Raw genomic sequence first — 20,953 nt, 5'->3', positions numbered from 1 at the left:
TGGGTCAGTAAAACGTTATTGCTGGAAGGAAATTAAATACAGACAATCATGTTATTTTATTATATTTCTTTGAATAAAGCGAGGCTGCAAAGTGAAAGCGCTGCAGAGGGTATTAATCAGGAGGTTTCCATCTTGCTGGCTGCGGCAGCCAGGGTCAACAAGATGATTCCACACATAAATAACCGGCAAACAGCAGTCAGAGGACGTACAAGGGCAGGAAAGCAGACGTAGAATTAGACGGCGATTTTGAATCAAAGTCATTTTATCTACAACTCAGATTTATTGGTCATTGATGGACTTTTTCTGGTAATCTAACTTTTGAGAAAAAAAAATCTAACTGTGGTTTGCTGTTCAATCCAACTGCATGTTAAGTGCAAAAAAAAAACAACAAAAAAACATGCCAACATAGTCCAACACATGTAGAGTTATATGTATATTACACATAGTTGTGTCCTTTTAAAACTAAAATCAAATAATTTCACTAACAAACTAACAAAAGCAGGGTTATCACTGTTTTTATGGCAGTGGCCCACATTGCATGAAATAAGACAGACCATCATAAGAATATATTACATTTTAAGAAGTAAAACATTAACTCTTTTGAAAAACAGCAAAACCACCATATGATAATTAATGGTATTAGACAATAATCTACTATTGCTATATTTTGATGATGTCAAACTAAGGATCTAGGTAGCAGAGGGAAACCCTAAAGGCCACACAGGGAGTGCAAGAAAACTCAATAAAGTAAAATTATTTGGTTAAACAAGTAAACAAATTCATTAATATAAAATATATTATGCTGTACAGTAATGGTGGTCTATTTCTTACATCATATTATAAGAAAAATATCAGTCGTACTAATTAAATTAGCAGTGATTGTGCAACTGTCAGTTCTTTGAAATCAAGCCTGCAGAATTGTATGTTTCATTAAACCAAATCTGAAGCTAAGGGGTATTTATTGTTTTTATTATAAGGTTGAAACGCTGCAGTATTATTAACTATTTCACCATTATTAAATTCAAAAAAATAAACAGAGCTGTCAAAACCATTTTGACCAAGGTCACCACATAGGCATACTTCTCATTTCTGACAATGTTTATATACTGCACATGTTTGGAGAAGAAATGACATACGTACAAATAACTAGATAGAACTTTTATTGTTGTGGTAATTCTCTGAGTATGCAAGCTAAACCATGGCTATGGTAGCTCTTTTTTAGTTTAGTTGCAGTAAATGATCTATTCACATATTTAGCTGAAATTATATTTGATGTGATTTAGAAATGAAACACACCGTGTAATTTGTGATTCTGAAAAAACATTTTTGCTCTCAAAATAAATAAGGGCAGTGTCTCATTTTACTAAGACACATAATATAATATAATATAATATAATATAATATAATATAATATAATATAATATAATATAATATAATATAATATAATATAATATAATATAATATAATAAATTAAAATATTTGTGTTATTTGTTTATGTGGTCACAATCTATTTTAAGAAACAGTAGATTTATTTATTTATAATTTTTTTTATTTGTGCATTTTGGGTGGGAATATCATAAATACGCATCAATATATCAATACAGTAAATATTATATTCGTCTGGTTGTAGTTATTTGTTTTACTCATAAACTGCATAATAAATACATTATATAAATAATAAAATAAAATAAATCATTATGCAGTCTGTGGTTTCACTCATATATGACGTATGAGGAAGCCTACGTGACGTTGTGTGCTCCGGAAGTGCTTCTCTTTACCTAACGAGGTGAAAATGGCGGCGTGCTGCATGTGAAGGGGTCGAACCGGGAACCGGCTTTCTGATCGGAGAACATGTACAAAACGCCATGTAGCAGACTGTCAGGTAACACCAGAGCAGATGACTGTTTATTTCAATGCTCTGTTACATTTCTAAGTCATTTTAATCTGCGCTTTGTTAATAACAGCACTGAAGCTAATGCAGGAGCTAACTAACTAGCTCAGCTATCCGGATGGAAGGAAGCTAACAGAAGAGGCAGGAAGCTAGCAGTGACCTTAGATAGAAGTCATCCTCATACACTAAAATAAGCTGATTAGTGACTGTAGCTGTGGTGTTGCAGCTGCATGTTGTTAAACATTTCAAAAACGTTGGTGTACCGTAAAATTAATGCAGGAATCATCTGTAAATGTCACTTAATGACAAGTCAGCTAAGGACGCTACAACAGCAAAACAACGTAACGTTTACCTTAGTAGCTTTATACTGTAGTGTATTTAATAAGTGGGCCATCCTCTTTAACCTGAAAAGCATACACATGTTGTTATGAACATCGTACAGTTTGACAAATTGTCAAAGTGAGCCTAAAGTTAAACCAGCATCGTTATAAAACTGTCTTAGCCAACGCTGACCCTCCACTAACTAACTTCAGGGTTGAATTACACTGCATTCTTTTAAGCTAAATATACCCAGTAAACCAGCAACTTAATGTGAAGTGCAGTAGTCACGTACACTAAGTCTGTGGCTTTACTTTTCATACTGTAAGTTTTTGCACATTTCCTGTGCAGCTGTCTTACTTAAAGGACAGTGTAAATATTTTATTACTTGATAACAGCTCTGATTTGATGCACTTGCTTTTTTCCCCACAAATTTATTTATAGAACATTTTGAACATTTTAGACGGACAGTGTTATTTACAGCACAAGGTATAAAAATATAGAAAAAGCATTGATTGTCATATCTGAATGTCTTGATGCACTTGCTTTTTATTTGAGTTGTGTATGTTGCTTGTTATCTGTCTTGTAGCACTTAGTGTTTATTTGACCTGCAACACTTTCTTTTTTAAAAAAATCTTTTAACCAAGTGTTTACAGTTATGCAACAAAACACAGACTCAAATTTATTATTAATATATGAACTTAGCAATTAAACAGATTCCAATTACAATTCAGATTTAGATGACTTTGTTGTCATTCAGGCAAATTACATCCGAGATTCACTGCAGAACCAGGTGATGATGCAGGGTCAGTGATAAAAAACACACGCTGGCGATTAAAAAAAAAAAAGTTATAAATAAATACTGGTGCAGTAGTGCAGTGAATGAAAATAAATAAGTGAAAAAAAGAGAGTAAATAAGAAGTTATTGCACATGTCCCGAGGTAATTGCAGTTGTGAAAGGCAGTAAAGAGTGTTGATATTTACAGTCCTCTGTAGACGGATGGTGGTGGGAAAGAAGCTGTTCCTGAACTGAACATTTTTACATTTCAGGGTGAACACGTGTCATTCTATCAACAATAATGTAGTAAGGAAGTGGAAAAGATTAGAGGTGTAGTATATCTGATGTAATATTACTAGTCCTTGTTGGTATAATCTTAATTTTGGAAGGTCATGGCCACCATAATAATAAGTCTACATGTATCACCTTTCATACGTGATCATGCTTCTGTTTAATGAAGGACACATTATATGCTGTCTAAAATGTTTAGTTTGATGTCGTTCTGCTCTTTTCTGTGTCTCCATGGACATGCTATGTAATATTGAACAATTTTTTTTTCTCTTGGGTACAATCAGACCACACTATTTGAACGATGAAACATTCTGTCTTGTGTTTCTTATAGGTTTTGTCGGTGTAAGTGTAAAACAGAAATTAGTTCAAAATGTTCCTCGATGTAACCAGATTGCTCGCAGCCTCATCCAACTGCACAAAAGAGATCCATCAAAATGGCTGACGTATCAGCATCTCAACTTCCTCAAACGCCAGGTACGTTTCTTTGATTTGCAATTTCCTTTGCACTTAAAAAGCTGAGTTGGTTGTTATTGTTGCTATATTCTTCATAGCACACCACAGTAACCTTGATTGTTTTTTCCCCCCCCCAATACATTTCTTCATTCATTTTAATTGTCTCTTAACTATGGCATTCATCACCTGTTCCATCTGTTTGTTTGTTTTCAGTATGTTTCAAAGACCAGCAGTGAGCTTCAGCAACGTGCAATCCCCAAACAGTCGCCTGTTCTTACCATTGTGGATGAGAGAGATGACAGCGTTGAACGGCAAGTGGAGAGAATACCAACTATTGAGGCTGTGGCCACAGAAGCTGCTCCACAGCCACAGGATGTCACCAGTAAAGCACAGCCTGAAGTCTCCACCTTGAAGTCAAAGGATGTGGCAGCAAAAAAAGGTTCTGTGTCACGTGTTGTTGCCACTACAGAAGAAACTCCACATATCCATGTCGAGTCGAATGAGGCAAAGCAGGCACGTCTAGACAGACAGTGGAAAGAGCTGAAGGTTGATGTGGCCGACTTACCAGATGTCTATGCCAGACTTGCCAAAATCAAACTTACAGGTAGAGTATACATATACACTTGATTGTGCATATAGGAGCATGCAAGCAAACAAGAGTGACACAAAATACATTCAGAATCTTGTACATATCTGAAACTGTGTTAAATAATGGCCATGGAAGGCAGCTGGATTTGAGCTCCAGAGTGACAGTTTTGGTTGCAACCAAAAGTCTGTCAGGTGTGGCTAAACTTTTTTTACTAGTCATACTGTCATACCTGATATTTAGCAGATTTTTCTGTGTGTCTCTGGGCAGCTCACACAGGTAGATAAAATCACTTTTGTCATCTGAGAAAAATCTGACATTATAAATGCTTTATTTCACTGTTTTCAAACTAATATTTGACCACACACCTGTCTGAGCTGCAGTACCTGAAGAGGGACTAGGGACTTCTCTGTGCACAGCCACCCGCTTTAGCTTACCTATGCATGTGAAGTGCTTTGTGAACATCTGTAAATTCTAGTAAACAGTCTGCCTGTGTGGTGTTGAGGTGGAATCTGTGATGTGCATGACTCTCTGTATGCACATTGGTTGTGTTGCAGCACCCAGAATTAATTTCTCAGCCTGTGGGACTCGACTTTGATCTAGTGAAACAAGCAAACAAACCTTTAAAAAGGACAGGGAAACTTGTCCTTTCCTGTGACAGATGCGTTGCTGGTAGAGCCATACCTCTCCGCACAGCATTTGAGCACTAGGCAAGAGCAAACCGAAGTAGTAGAAAATAGGACATGACAGTACATTTCTCCAATGTTAATAGTATAGTTAATACAGCTACCTTTCCCTAAACTGAAGTTCCAGTTCATTCTTATGAAAACAAAGGAGTAAACTGTACAAAACATTTATCTGTGTTACTGTTTACAATCATTTACTTAATTTGCTAAGATATTACCAATGCATATGGGAACTGACAGCAAAAGTAACACTTCTAATCCATTACTAGACACCAAAAGGTATTTTGAAAGGTTTTAGTTGCATCTAAACTATGTGCTGGAACCTCTAAAAAGTTGAGTGCACCAGTGCAACTAGTGTAAAAATTTAGTTTGGAGCCCTGTGGATGAAACAAATACCGATAAGTACTTACTGTTTCATGTACAAAAGTGCTTTACACAGATTAAAACCATGCAAGCAGGTTTTATTTTATGGTAGTGCTGAGATTGTCAGTCATTAAGTGACTGTTATTTGGCATTACTGCTCCTTGTCTCACATTTGGCCCATTTTCCCAGGAGACAACATCTGCAGCATAATCCTGTTTTCCTTTGATCTGTTTGCTCAGTATGGCCAAAACAATCCCTGTTTTTACAGCAAACTCCAAAATATACATCCTCCAGTGGAGCTTAGCAGCCTATATTGTTAAAACGGAACTAAGTCTTTACGTATGTTTGAACTGACGAGTCTTTTTTTTTTTTAAAAACTGATTATGAGCTGTTGAGTAGAGATACTGGTACTGTCAGCTGGATAGCCTCAGGATCCGAGTGTAATTACGTTTTAGACCATTTCAAAGAGTGCATGAAAAGGTGTCTCTCTTGCAGTAAAATGAATCGTAAGGTGCTGTTAGCTTTTCCTTCCTGTTTCGCTGCTTTCCTTACAATCACACTTTGACAGCAGTAAGTCATAGCTTTGGCAGTGCTTACTGTTTGCATGTTATTTTAAGAAATAACACTTGAAGAAAACTTTAAAAATGGATTTCTGCTGTATTGTTTTGTTTCAGCGTTGGTGGTTACAACTGCAGCAGCTGGCTATGCGATGGCTCCAGTGCCCTTCGATCCCATCATGTTTTCCGTGTCGTTGCTTGGAACAGGCCTCGCCTCCTGCACCGCCAATTCAATTAACCAGGTTAGTTTACTGTCAAACGGTGGCCAGACAAAGCTAAACATGTATATCTCTGTATGTATGAATGTGTGTTTTGTAGGTGAGTTTTTGCACACCACATGTCGGCCCAATCACAGCTCGCCTTTTACATGATAAAACTCAATGTACATTACCAGTCAAAAGTTTGAACACACCTTCTCATTCAGTGGTTTTTATTTAATAATTTTCTACATTGTAGATTAATACTGAAGACATCAAAACTATAAAACAATACAAATGGAATTATGTTGCAAACAAGAAAGTGTTAATCTTCAGTATTAATCTACTGTAGCTACCTAAATGAACAAGAGTCGCTGAGAGGCTGGGGCTGTTTGTCTGACACGCTAGCAGAAGAATACACTGAGATTTGCAACAAATAAATTAACCTTTTGTTAAAGAAAAAGATAATCAATTCATGATTACGTACACAAAGTCATAATGTAAGTAATCAAGGCAATCGAAGAAAAATAGCAGTCAATAAAAAAAACGGCGACCCATCTTACTCCCTCTCAAACAATGAAAAAGTCAAGACAGGTGAATATATTCACTTGATTATCCCCGCCCATATGCAGGTGACCCACTATCAGTCTATTCAACATAATCACACAATAATATTGTAAACAAACAAACACAAACAACAGTTTATATGCCCTTTAGTCTTACAATAAAACAACAATTCAATATAGAAAATAATACAAATAAATAAAAAGCACTGAATGAGAAGGTGTGTCCAAACTTTTGACTGGTACTGTTGTGTGATTTAAAGTATTTAGTGCAGTCAAACTGTCAACAAATGGAATATTATAAGAATCAGCAAGGCTACTCCAGGATTATAATGGTAACTCTGTGCAACTAATGAATAACCACAGCTAATTTACTGAAAGCAAAAGAATATTAAACACATAACTGTTTCTTGAATGGCAGTAAACATCACAGATGTTTCTGGTCTTTTTATTGACTAAGTACCAATTTCCTTTTGGGAAGAGAGGGACTTGTTTCTGAGTTGGCAAGATATTTGTTGGCCCAATAACACGTGATGTCGTTTTTTTCTTGACATGTTATACAAACATGAACTTGCTTGTTGACAGACTCCCACAGCCACAGTTTTCTTCTTGGGGTTGATTATGTTCCACAGAATGCTGAAAAAGCCCCCCCCCCCCCCCCCTTTTTTTTTTTTTTTTTTTTTTTTTTTTTTTTTTTTTACCCACTCCACATTCCTCATTTGCTACGCATCTTAAAAATGCATTGAGCTGACTGTAATGCTGAAAGGTTTTTTTGAAGCCGTAAACAAAGGACAGTTAGTGTGCTCAGACGCTTAAAATGCCTCCAATAAGCAGAGCCTCCCTTTACTGTCTAGTGTTGATGTTGTACATTGGAATTTGCTCCGTGACTTAGGAATATTAGTATAATGGGTGACCTCTCCCTCAGCCCTGGATTGAACTATGCTTTGTGGTGTCTTTGGTCTGTAATTTGGCGAAGGCCTTGATTACACTGCAGGTTCATGCCCTTGAGGCGCCCCAATCCCCTTGCCTGAACCTACCATCAACAGCTACATTACAGTTGCTGTCATTAATTGTTTTCTAATAGCAAACTCCTCCATGAAGCCCAAAAAGATGTGAAACAACACTGATGATCTTGCGTGTGTGCTGTCATTTAGCTACAGGTGTTACATCTTTAGTTATGTTTGGACAGTTCTGACTCTGTGGTCAGGCTTCAGTCACGTCAGTTGAAAATTATATTGTCTCCGTAGCGGCCTGAAACAGAGCTGCACACCTCTACCACACACTGAGCAGGTGTGTAAATATCCCTCAGGTATTTGAAAAATGTCCCCCTATTCCCATGCAGAGTAGTTGAGCTGAGAGTCGAGCTCCAAGACGTTCAGAGCGTTGAGTGATGTAAGAGGCGGCAGGCCCTGTTTGTACCGTGGGTGTCCCTAACTCCAGGCCCACCCTCACATCATTCCTGTCAGTCTTCATTTTCTCCACTAACTCAGCCTGAGGTTAGGATACAACACAGCTTCATGTTTCATTAAAACAATGCTATTTGCCTTTCAGAGCCTCTTGCTTTCTCTGCCGCTTCAGGTCTAGTTTCATAACATTGAGGGCGAAATATTCAAAAGTTCAGAGCGATGCTTAAATTGTATTTCCAAATTAAATAAGTGCGTGCAAAGATGTACAGAAAATACTTATCCTCAATTATTGTCATGGAAGTTTTGGATGAGTTTAAGCACTTTGCAGGTATTTTGTTCAAGTCAAATTTTTTAAAAAGCAGGGTTTTTAAAGCTTGAAAGTTAAAAATGACTGCAGGATTGTGGTAGAATTCCAAAACTTTGGCTGTGTCTGTGTCCCTTTTTAAGCTCTAATAAAACATCATAAAACATCCGTATGAAGTCATGAAAACATTTAATATCTGTAAATTTTAATGTCTGAAAGACTGTTTTTGCCTTATACATGTGGGTAAAAGTGTCCTCTGGTAGAAGGCATGGTATTTTGGGAATGCTTCACATGGTTTCTGCGCATAAATATACAGTGAACTGTAAAGAGATCCTGGTAGAATATTACTTCAACATTTCTCTGTGTTTTCACAAATGGCCATGTGTATCTTAGCCTGAAATTCATCAGTGCTTACTCTGTTTGAGGCCAAGGGATCCTTTCTTGTGGCTAGTAGCTGGTATGTGAGCCTGATCCTTCACACAAGTCAGATCCACTCTGTTCTCTGATCCCTTCTTCTCTGTGGGCACATTTTGCATGTCATCATGGTCCTAATTAGAAAGAGTTGGAGATGAGATTATTGTTTCTGACAAATTAGCCACCTGTCTTGGAGTGAAGTCGACTTTGAAGTAGACAAAGTAATTCAAGAGGAAACCTTAAAGGGAGAAACATTGTTGGGAAAGTACACTTGTTTGTAGTGGGCTGGTTTGTCTAGTATGACAAATATGTGCCGTTCTACGTACAACGCAGCAGTAGTTGTTACTTTGTTTGGAGAAGAATGTCATTTTCCTCCAAGTAATTATACACACAGAAGCACTCAGGATGTCATGTGTGACACATAATTGGCTGTTGCTCAGTCACTGTGGTGGTGCTATCCACATCTCTGCAACAGACTAAATACACTCAGGAGTGTAGTTTGGCTCTTTTTTAAAAAATCAGACACACCCTCACCTGTGTGCTGTTGATCTCAGCGCTTTGTCCATCCATTTTTTTCCATAATCCCAAAAAGAAAAGATGGAATGAAACAGAGAAACATCCTCCCTTCAGATCTGCTGCCAGGGATTTTTCCTTTTTACCGCTTTTCATCTGAAAACTACTGGTGCTTTGCCATTAGTGTGATTAGTTGTGATCAAAGCTAAAGTCTTTTTATATGAAAAATCAAACAAAAGCTCGAAAACAAATCAAAGCAGAGGAAGACCCTTGTGAACATCACTTCCTATGGATTCTGCTGCTCCACCCTAATCCCTTAATGTTCAGCATCTAAAGAAGCCGAGGAGTGTGTGAGTGTATGTGACCACACAACTGTCGAATTACCTTGAGGAAAGGAGGAAAATGCTTTCAGGGAGAAAAAAATGCTTTGGCTCTTGGAAGTGGCAGTCAGACCTTCAGCGGAGCTGTCAAAACCCAAGGCTGCTCTTTGTCCCATTGGGAAGTGCCTGCAGGCCAAACAGAAATGTTGTGGTTTCTTTTTAAAACGTTACTCTATTTAGGAAACTGACGGAAGGGTGTAAGCACTCGGAGTCACGTAACAAAGGCATGTCACCGTCTTGAGTTTCTTGCCACAGTCAGGAGGCTTAATGCTGTCATGTTGTTCTTACAGTCAGAGAGAACAGTCAGGTCCAACAACAAAGGGATGTAATTATTTAAACTTTCAGTTCAAGTAGTTTTCTCTGGGCTCTTAAGCAAGAACTTTTTAGTGTGTTGTTTTTTGTTGCACAGCTTGATTGTCACTAAAGCCTTTGTAGAGCCTCTCACCTTTCTAGAGAACTTACTCTGAGAGAAATGACTCAGCCTGTTCAAAGTCTCACCAAAGATTTGACAACTGAGGTTCTGTGAGTTTGAATCCCAGCTAACATTAGTTGGAAAATGCTGCTCGCCTCAGACTTCAGCACTCCTGGGCCCCACAGCAGGCTCGGCCTCTGCAGGTGTTCCAGCCATCATCACCTTCTAGTCTGGCCACTACTTCAGCTAATTGGATAATTGGGTCAGATGAGAGTTTGAGGCTGGAGCCTGAAAGACCCGGAGGGAGGTCTGAGGTCCCCAGCAGTGTAAATAAGACCTGATATGGCCTTTTACTGCCAGAAGAGTCCCGCTCAGCTATTTGGGACGGGATCTGTAGTGCAAGTCTCCCCATGTCGGCGTGCGTGTTTGTTTTGATGATAATTCAAGCTGGCTTGTTTTGTGGTTGACTAGTGTCATTTCTGCTTTCGTGACCTGGTCTCCTTTTGTGTCTGTGTCTGTGGTGAGCTGTCTGAGGCTGGCACGCTCTAGTGAGCCCCCACAAGCCCCCAGCCCAGCCACTCCTACCACTGCAAGCTACGCCCTTCTCCCTTGTCCTGTGCAGGCATGCATTATTTACCCTTCTGCATGCTTCCCTTCCCTAACCCTGGTCCTTAGAGTATGTGGGTACATGACTGAACATGGGCACAGGTTATGCAGACAGTCATGTATTACCAGCATATGATATTATGTTTTTTTTTTTACTTTTTAAAAAGATGCTATACATAGAATAAATAAAAAAGTTGTTTAGTTTTACCTGTCATATAACCGTAGCAGCTTTTTTTTTTTTTTTTTTTTGACGGTCAACTCTTTGAATCTCTGTTAATGTGCATAATATATACATTAACCCTCCTGTTGTCCTCATTTATGGGCACCAAAAAATATTGTTTCCTTGTCTGAAAAAATCCAAAAATTCAGCAAAAAAATTCCCCAAATTTCTGAAAATTTGTAAAACCATCAGGAAGAAAATTCCAGTAATTCCTTAAAAGTTTCCCTCATAAGTTTTATTTTTAAAAAAATCCCCCAAATTTGGTACGAAAATTCTTGCAAATATTTTCAAAAAATGAGTAAAAATCTTTCAAAAAAATCCTAAAAATATCTAAAGTGATTCCATATATATCAGTAAAACTTCTAATATTTTCTTTAAGAACATTCACATAAAAATCAACCAAAATCCAGTGAAATTTGCTGGATTTTGGTTGATTTTTTTGTGAATGGTCTTAAGAAACATTTTTAACATTTCTTTTTTTCCACAAAAAATGTTCAAAGATTTCCCAAAAATATTGAAAATGTGGACATCAGAAGTTTCACTGTGAAAATATTATTTTTTTCCCACATTTTCAAACTTTAAAACGGGTCAATTTTGACCTGCAGGACGACACGAGGGTTAACAGAGATATACAAACCTTCTATATCTAGCACAAGCTCATGGTTTTAACTGTAGAAACACTGTAAAGCACCTCAGTCTTCTATTTCAAGCTCATGTTATTACAATAGCAGCTTGTTTTCATGGTTGAGATCTTAATCTCTGACTACCATCTGTATTTTGTTTGAAATAGCAGTCATCTTTTAAATCATATTTATCAAAACATTTGCCCATCACATGTGTGCCGTCACCTGTAATGCGAGTTGAATCAAGCCTGGAAATTCCCACACGTTATTGTACACGAATCCCCCCTTGAGGCGTGTAATTCGTGAATCTGGGTTTTGAAACTGCACCGATACAAATTTACAAGCTGATCTTGGTTTAAGTCTTTGAATCACACTTTAGGAAGATGTTTGGATTACATTAGCTCTGTGACGCAGTTTTATGTTGGATCTGGACTGAATTAGAAATGAATATTTGACTTGTGGGCTAACTCTAAATGCTGACTTCTAGCTTCAGTTACAATCCATATTAGAGGCATTTTGTAGGAATTGCACCCCATTCTGTAAATAGTCGCCATTATTTTCTGTACTACAAATAATCAGACAAATTCATAGCAATCTAAAGGAAGCCAACCAACCAGTTGAAAATCCATAATGTGAATTTGTGCAAATGCCAACCAATTATTAGCCAATCAACTATACTGAGTCACTAATAAGGCCCTTATTGGAAACTCTTGCTCCTTATATTTCTCTGCATTTTTATGAATACACTGGAAAAAATGCCCCTCTCAAAACAAGAAAAAAACTTATTTCAAGGAACTTTAACCTTGAAATAAATGAAAAAATCTGCCAATAGAACAAGTGAAAAATGGCTTGGTCAGATTTCTGGAAATAAATAGATTTTTGCTTTATGTAACCTCCTAATTTGAGATGTATTAAACTTATTTTGAGTTGTATTATAGCAGCACTTCTCTAGATTTAAGATCATGCATTTAAAATAAGATTACAAAGATTAATTGAAGCATTTTCAGATATGTCTTCTCACTGTTAGCTAGAAATCCAAATATTTAGTCGTGTTTGACAGCATTTGTTGCGTTTTAGGGTCAGCCAGCTATGTCCAAAAGCAGCTGGTTTTAACTCAAAAGTAGACATTTGCTTTTTAAACATTCATGTTGAGTACAAAATGTAAGATGTATTTTAATTATTTCAGCTTGTATAACAGTGACATGACTCTAGATCTAAGACCAGCTTGTCCTTGAAACCAGATTAAAAAGTGTGATTTAATCATTTTCATATATCTGTCTGCATACAGTTGGTTGAAAATACATTAGTTGTAAATATGACCATGGTTCTTCCTCCCTCATTTATAAATAACTCTACACCATGTAAACAAGTCTAGTATTGAAATCAACTATTTATTTTTGAATTTGCAGCAACACGTTAGCAAACTTGACAATATGAACTAATTGGTGATTTTCCAATAAAATGCAGTTACTTGAATCAAGTGAAGTTTATTTGTTAAATCAAGATTGTGTAGCTTCTACAAATAACATCTCAGTTTGAAAAATGTATGAAAAATAAAATGAACCTTGTTTCTTGTAAAATTCAACTCAAAACAAGATCATTTCAAGATTGTTTGACTTAACAAGATATTTAAGATGCATTGTCTTAAAACAAGTCCCTCCATCTGCTGAAATGTCTCTTGTTAAGTGAATTTATCTTAAATCAAGTGGGATGAGACATTTTGACTAAAAATAAGACAAATGGATTTGGTAAGATTTTGAGTTTTTGCAGTGAGTAATTTTAATTTATCGAGCCTCGTCACAGCCAAAGCAAAGTGAGCGTTTTGATGGGGTTGTGTAATCCTGAACTGTTGTTATATGCATTATATAACTTGAATTAATTTTGCTCAGGCAAAGTAATGATTCATCAAAATTCACATCTACGGGACCATTACAATTACCAGTAGCCGTTGCCTATACTTTTAATGATTTAATACACTTCCTGCTAAGATGGTTGATTATGATAATTTTACTGAACAGATTTTATTTATTTACTGCTTTAGATGTGCTTTAGGTGTAGTAGATAGTGGCACATGAGCAGCCTGGTAGGTGGTATTGGTCTACGTCAGGCTGGGTTGGCGTTGCATTTCTGGGCCCCAACAGTCAAGGCTGCCGCCATAATTTTCCAGGATAGGGCACCTCGCAAAACATGGTACCTCTTGAGAGGATCATTAGTTGTAACAAGACCTCATAGCCGCTAAAATCCCACCAACCATTCCACTCTTCAAAGACAATAAAACCCTTGCACCACCGGATTTGTGCCTTGCAGAGAGGTATCAACAGAAGATATGGTTTCAAATGTGGAATACCTCGTAGCATGACGATCCTTTCATGCCGTTTATTTTCATTCTGTTTTCAAATTACCCTCCATTGTTAACTTACCAGGGTTCATGTGTTGAACTGCAGCGGATATGTTCACAATACCCCCTATATTATACATACAGCGGCCTTCAAAAGCACATTAATAGTTGAGGGAAAATGACGATTTTTTTTGCTCCTTAGTCTTTTGAAAGTGAGATCAAACACAGTAATGACACTAGCTTTAGCTTTTATTTCATGCAATTTATGTGCAAATGATGTAAAAATTACATAACATTTTACATAGATGTCCAAGTGTGTTAAAAGTAATTAAAGTCATGCTTTTGCTGCTTTAGGCCCTTAAGTTGGAGATTAAATGCTTTAAAAGTAGAGGGTGACTTCGATTTTACGCCATTTATATGCAAATGGTATAAAAAAATATCATTTTTATATAGATATTTAACAGTACAGTGAAATTTCAAACTACTGTATATATTACTTTTGCTGTAAGTATAGTATTTACTGAATGTTCAAGTGGTTCGTCTGTCAAATTATTATGTTTTTAACATTTTATGGAGCGCTTTCATGGAGTTAAAGGTCAAACACATGAGGGTTTTTGCCAACTGGTTGACTTAACAAAGGAGATTTCCTTACTGACTGCAGATGCTGTTCTTAAGATCTTGTTTCCCACCAGCTTAGTTAAAACAAAAGAGAAAGCTGACCTTTGCCATTAATAGTTGTACGCTTTTTGTTTTCATGGTCTCCACCAAGCTGTTAATTCAGCCTGGGAGAAGGTATGGAAATTCCTTTTTAATCGCCTAGCAAGACAGAACAAAAAGGACACGATGGCCATCTCTCTTTCAGTGCCGGATTAAAATGAATATTTAACTAGACAGGCCTGTTTAATAGTTAATTTCTTTAAAGCCTTTTGTCTTTATCAGCTGTGGGGTGCCAGCCCATTTCAAACTGTACAAATGGATCCCTTGTAGCTTCAGATGGGAGACAGATGCGATCCTCTGATAGAGTCATGAAGGGTAAATCCACCTTTTATATGCCCAGAGGACAACGCCTAAGAGGAAGCTAGAACAAATAGTGTTGCCTGGCAAAGTGTTTGTTCGGCCTGGATGCTATGATACCGATAATATTCTGGTGTCTAATAATGTTGTAATGGTTTATTTTGTTTGTATGTTGAGGGTTTATCATAGAATTTGTCCTCAGTGTTGTAGTTAAATGACACTTTAATACAATATTTTCATGACTTTAACTGAATGTGTGGCTAAGAAGCTGTTTAAATCCTGGTTCTGAAATTAAAGTTTAATCCAGTTGAAGGCTGAAGCTACTATGATGTAGCTGCTAAAACGATCCATTTACATTTTACACATTTCAATTACAGTAGGGATATTAAAAGTTTAAATAGGCACACAAACTTACTGAAGTAGATGCAAGAGAGTAATTTACAAAAGCATGTTGGCAGGCAACCGCCGCATTCTGATGAATTACTTCGAAGGTGTTAATTTTCAGCAGCGCCTCTTTCCTACTGAATCCGTAAAATACCAGCTCGCCACTTGCAGTCAGTATAACCCGGCTAATAAAAGTTAATGAATCCAACTGAGTGAATTTAGAGAAGTATTGGAAACAGCTAAAGCAAAGTCTTTCTCAGTATCGGTTTTCTGCAACTTCTCTTCAGTTCAACGGTCTTATCTGCATCAAATGACACGGGGTTATAACCCTCTGAGCCAAAACATGTCATTTAAAGGCTTAAATATTCATACCATGAACACCAAATGTTGTTACCTTTTGAAAGGGAAACTCTTAAGGTATAACAACAGTAATATTTCAAGTTCACTTTTTTTAAACTGGTAGCTGTATCGTCCTGACATTAATCTCCACTTGGTGTTATTAAATGATCTGGTAATCAGAGATATGTCTAAAAAGGTATAGTTGTTCTGTTTTTATTTTTAATTTAAGAAAATTACTGAGACGCCCACCCTGAGTTACACTATACCCCTGTTAGGGACACAACCTAACTAGCATAAAAGTGAAAAACAGGTGCTCAAGAGTTCATATTGTTTAATTTTTGGATCTTTTTCCACTGTAGTTTAGTAACACAACTCATACACTATATATTGTATCAATCCACTCTACCGTTCAAAAGTTTGGGGTCACTTAGAAATGTCCTCATTTTTTAAATAAAGGCATTTTTTTTTTAAAATGAAGATGACATTAAATGAATGACAAATCCAGTCTAGACATTGTTAATGTGGTAAATGACTTGTAGCTGGAAACAGCTGATTTTTAATGGAATATCTCCATAGAGGTACAGAGGAACATTTCCAGCAACCATCACTCCTGTGTTCTAATGCTACATTGTGTTAGCTAATGGTGTTGAAAGGCTCATTGATTAGAAAACCCTTGTGCAGTTATGTTAGCAGTAGTGTGAGCTTTCAGGGAAAACATGAAATTGCCTGTATGACCCCAAACTTTTGAATGGTAGTGTATGTATTAATTTTTGTTTATCAACTCATGTTCTTGTTGCTTCAAGTATGCTAAGTGTAAGGCTCATCAAATACATACAGGGTGATAAATACTGTTTTCTTACTTCAAAGGAGGAAGTACAAGATCAAAACAATGACTCTTACTGAAGTTGTCAGCAACACACTGTCATCTTTTGTCAAGATCACACTGGAGTGACGCACTGATACTCGCATCTGAGCTTTCCTTGCCACAGCTTGTTGGTGCAAACACACCTCACCACAGTAGAGCTGACTTCACCCGAAGGGGCTGAACGTGACTGACAGATGGGCAGGTGGAGCGCCTCCTCTCCACCGCCCTGATAGGCCTTTGGTTTTGACAAAACACCATGATTATGGGCTTCATTGACCAACAAGGCGAGATGCAGACACCACTGAGACATGAGTCAGAGAGGAGGGAAACCGTCTCTACGCCGCTCACACACGCATACTTTCAGTCGCTTTTGGCAAAGGCTGACCCCATACAAGCTGAGTAAATGTTTTTGCACCAACCAGGGACACTCCATATGATGTATTTAATTCCCCTGTTACTATTACTGTTTATGGCAGCAGTAGAAGAAGTAGAATCTGACAGGTTTTGACCATAAATTTCTCTCAGTATTTCTTTGAGCGACTGCCTTAGCTACCTCTCCTGTGTTTATGATATTGGTGCTGTTGGTGTCTTCTTTTTAGTTTCATTCGGACCCTCAACAAACATGGTGGACGTATCAGTGGGTGAAGGCAGTTGGTGTAGAGGCCTCTGCATATCTAGAGGACAAACTGTTTTCTGGAATCTCACTAAAGCAGATTATGGACAGTGATAATGGGTTGCCAAAAATGCACTCATTTAAAAAGCGTCCCTCTCTGCTTGTCACCAACCCTTTGCATTGTTGCTGTAATGGAGACAGAAGTTTGCATGCCTATTTAGTAGATGTAATGTCACTGACAAGCCTCAGCCCAAATGTTTTCTGTTAAGTTGAGCTGCTCAAAATTCTGCATTATGACATGAAGAAAGTGAAAGTATTATGACAGAAAAAGCAATGGCTGTGCAATGATGCGGAACGTCTTTTGTGATGCTAATGTTAGTCAGATGAGTGCTCGCTGTGTTGTGATGTGTGGTACTGTATTGCATTTAAGTCCTCCACAGAAAAAAGTAAATGACAAATTTCATTGAATGACCTGCTGTTTTTAGTTGAGCTGAAGTATAATAGTTATTCAGCTTTGTGATTTTTTTTATTTTTTTGCTCTGCCTTTAACTAGTTGCTGGAGGGATAATTGTACATGTGGACACAAAGACGGTTTTTCAGCTCAGTGGTATCTGTGCTCTTTACAAGCTTTTGGTCTCATTCATGCCAAAGAGAGAGATAAATAAAAGAAAAAACCTTGCTTCACAATAGGAATCCTGACAAACATATGTGTGAATGTTTGTCGTTTCAAATCTAAGAATGCCTTTTTTTTAAAGTAATGCTTCAGAAAAACACCTATTTTGAGCATCTGCTTTCTTAAGACATCTCATTTATGTATTTTTACAGTTTTTTTTTTCTATGAAACTCAAGTTTGCCCTCTCTTTTTGAACATAACTTAGCCAAAGGCAAGTAGGAACACTCTTTGTAATGCTGAGATCCATGGATAATTAACAAAAGCAGCCCTGTTATTGGCGTGCCCGTGAGCCAACACCGCATGCTAATTTCATTCACACCGAGAAGCTTCTAGGGCAAGGGCATCGCTGCTGGAAAACAAAATGGTTACCGACATGGACGGTGTTTTTCCCCAAGCTTTGGGCGTGTCTTACATTCTCATAGGGATTTACAGTGTGTACAGCTTGATGATTTTTTTTTATTAGAATGTTTTTAAAAACTGACAAGGAACATGTTTTTGTGGCACATAATTAATTTAGCTTTCCACTTTTCTGAAAGAGGCACACATTATCTTTAATCTTGGGTTAAACGTAGCTGCTCAGGTTGTGCAGATTGGTGTGGAAAGTGAATATTGAGCAGCTTTTAGATGGATCACATTCATATACACCTGTCCTGCTTCACACTGTTGGTAGATAATCTAGTCTGCAGCATAGTTTCACACACTTGGCTGATAAGCTTCAGAGTTGCATTGAATAGTTTTTAACAGTTCTGCTTGAATGCTTAGTAGGATATCACAGTTTTTGTTGTTTATCTGTTACAACTTTCCTTTCTCTGTCTCTATAGGTTCATACACTATCTTCATACACTAGCTTTTAGGTTATTGCACCTCGTCTATAAAAGAAAAGTCTTCAAAGATCCTTTTCCCTCCTTGTGCGGTGCTTTCGTATCAGCTGAGCTCTATAAAGACATCACATTATTACCAGGCACCCCAGATTTAGAATAGCTGTCATTTCCTGCTACTTTGTAGTTTCAGTAATCATTTCTGTGCTCTCCGCTTCTGCACATATTTATTTGAAATTTAAAAAGGTCATTTGCCTGGTCTCCAGTGACTATTATTCAGAGTGTATTTTGTGAATTTTAAGTCCTCGGGCCTTCATTTTGTAATCACAAAGCGTATCCTGAACAGCTGAAAAATGCCACATCTGATATTTAGCATACGAAAAAGAGCGACCGTGGACGGCCTTTTAGTTTTGCTCATAATAGTCTCATTTAGAAACATCCTTGAGGGCCATATTGTGGTGACACTTGTACCCATGCTAAGACTGTTATAATGTAAGGGCTGGGGAACGTTGACATTTCAGACAGCTAAGTCTTGTTTGCGTTTCTCTTCACTAAACACACTTATGTCTCCTGCCAGTTTTATTTTGAGCATAATGCAGAATTCATCCTCATTCTCTTGCAACATTCTCTTCATAGACATGCACAAATCTGCTGATGGTATTAAAGGTGAGCTTTAGTAAATCCAGTGGAATACATTCTCAGTATGCCTGTTTTAATTGAAATGTCTAAAACTTCCATACAATCTCATCTGTCTAAGCATTGAAAGCATCTGAAATGATGCTATAAAAAGGCTTCTGCGTCTATTTTCACTGGGCGCTGTTCCTCAGCATGAAAATATTTGATGCATTTTTCGCTTCTTCAGTTGTTAAAGGTTTTTGTTGGAATTTCCCAGAGTTCATTTTTGTGTGTTTCACAAATAGCCTTTTAATAAATATCACCAGGCAGTTTTCCAGTGCCATAAAATACAGACTGCCTTTTATATGCGGTTGCAGCCCTGTAAAAGTCAGATTTTTTTATTCCTTCTGCTTGGATATCACATTGCTCGTGTTCTGTCCACATGATTTTTCACCTGTTCATCCTCCACCAATCATTATTCTCTCACCTGAGGAAGCCATACTTCTTTGTTGGGCGTGTACCGCCGTCTGAGCCTTCTTTACTGCAGACACCACGGCTAGTTGAAAGGATCTTCAGGTGTATGATGACACGGCAGTCTGTCAGACTCTGTCATGTCTTGAGTGTTGATTACCGTTTGCTGGACAGTTCAAAGTGTGTGTCTCTGGGTGTGTGCTGCACGTACATACATATTTGCTCAGGCTCTGACGCCTTCATCTGCACTTACCTCTTTCCACACCTCACATGAGGTGAAGCTTTTCGCTTTGTAGCTAACCCCACTTGGTTATCTCAAAGGTTGTGCTTGTTATTGTTAGTGTTTGCACCATAGCATTATTTTACCCCTCCATGCCTCCTAATAACTGTTTGCTGTAGCTCACCTGTAAACCGGATCATAGATGACTGCGCTGTCATCCCACTAACAAACCTACGTATATCTGGTTCAAGTGTAACTACAGTATACACTCCCTCCAGGAATTTGCAATGTTGCGATCGCGCCAATTCACGCGAATTTAACCAATCTCCGTGAATTCTGCGTGACCTCGCAATTTTGTCCGATCATCGCAGCTTTTCCGCAATTTTGGCCCGCCTCCCGTAAGTTCCACCAATCACAGCAGTCCCCGGCGCAAACGTAATGTACGTATGTCACCGAATTCACTTCCTTGTTCCTTGTTTTTGGTTTGAAGATGCAGACATGTCCCATTCTAATGTCTCTCATTTACCATCAAAAATTACTGCTGAAGACTGTGCAAAACAGTTAATTTTCCTGATGTTCTTCACCAAAGTGGAAGTAAACAGTTTTACACCCGTGCAATATTATGGTGGAATACAAAAAAAAAAAAAATCATCGATCGATGAACACTTTTCTACCACGAAACATATCAGGAGAATGGCTGAAACATCGCAACTTACATTGCAATTTTTTTAGTAAAGCTACCGCAAATTCAGGCATTTTCGGCCGCAACAATCTCGAAAAATGTCCACGAAATCCAGGAGGGACTGAGTATATTACTCTGCTTTGAATGGGCTTCTCTCATCCAAATTAGTGGCCAAAGGTCAGCTGCATTTTGTTATTTTTTTTTATATTTTGCTCATGGACATTTCTGGTCGTGTCATAAGAGACCTTGTTTGATCGTTCAGACTGCATTCAGTGGAGACTCAAGCTGCACTCATCCTCTGTGGTATTATCTGCTTGCCTACATGCCTCCACCACAACAGCCGTGAATGCATGAAAAAAA

At 37.7% G+C, this 20,953-nt stretch overlaps 1 protein-coding gene across 1 annotated transcript in view; it reads left to right on the top strand.

Annotated features, from left to right (window-relative positions):
- The first annotated feature begins 1,756 nt into the window (after positions 1-1,756).
- Positions 1,757-20,953, top strand: part of LOC111563277 (protoheme IX farnesyltransferase, mitochondrial) — a 43,288-nt gene continuing 24,091 nt past the window's right edge. The window contains exons 1-4 of the mRNA XM_023262285.3: positions 1,757-1,882; positions 3,610-3,752; positions 3,945-4,335; positions 6,041-6,165. Of these exons, the coding sequence (XP_023118053.2) occupies positions 1,852-1,882; positions 3,610-3,752; positions 3,945-4,335; positions 6,041-6,165 (690 nt within the window). The 5' untranslated portion in view covers positions 1,757-1,851. The remainder of the gene's footprint in view (positions 1,883-3,609; positions 3,753-3,944; positions 4,336-6,040; positions 6,166-20,953) is intronic.

Source organism: Amphiprion ocellaris, chromosome 18, assembly GCF_022539595.1.
Source record: "Amphiprion ocellaris isolate individual 3 ecotype Okinawa chromosome 18, ASM2253959v1, whole genome shotgun sequence".
Taxonomy (NCBI): Eukaryota; Metazoa; Chordata; class Actinopteri; family Pomacentridae; genus Amphiprion; species Amphiprion ocellaris.
This window is presented reverse-complemented; position numbering and strand designations above follow the sequence as displayed.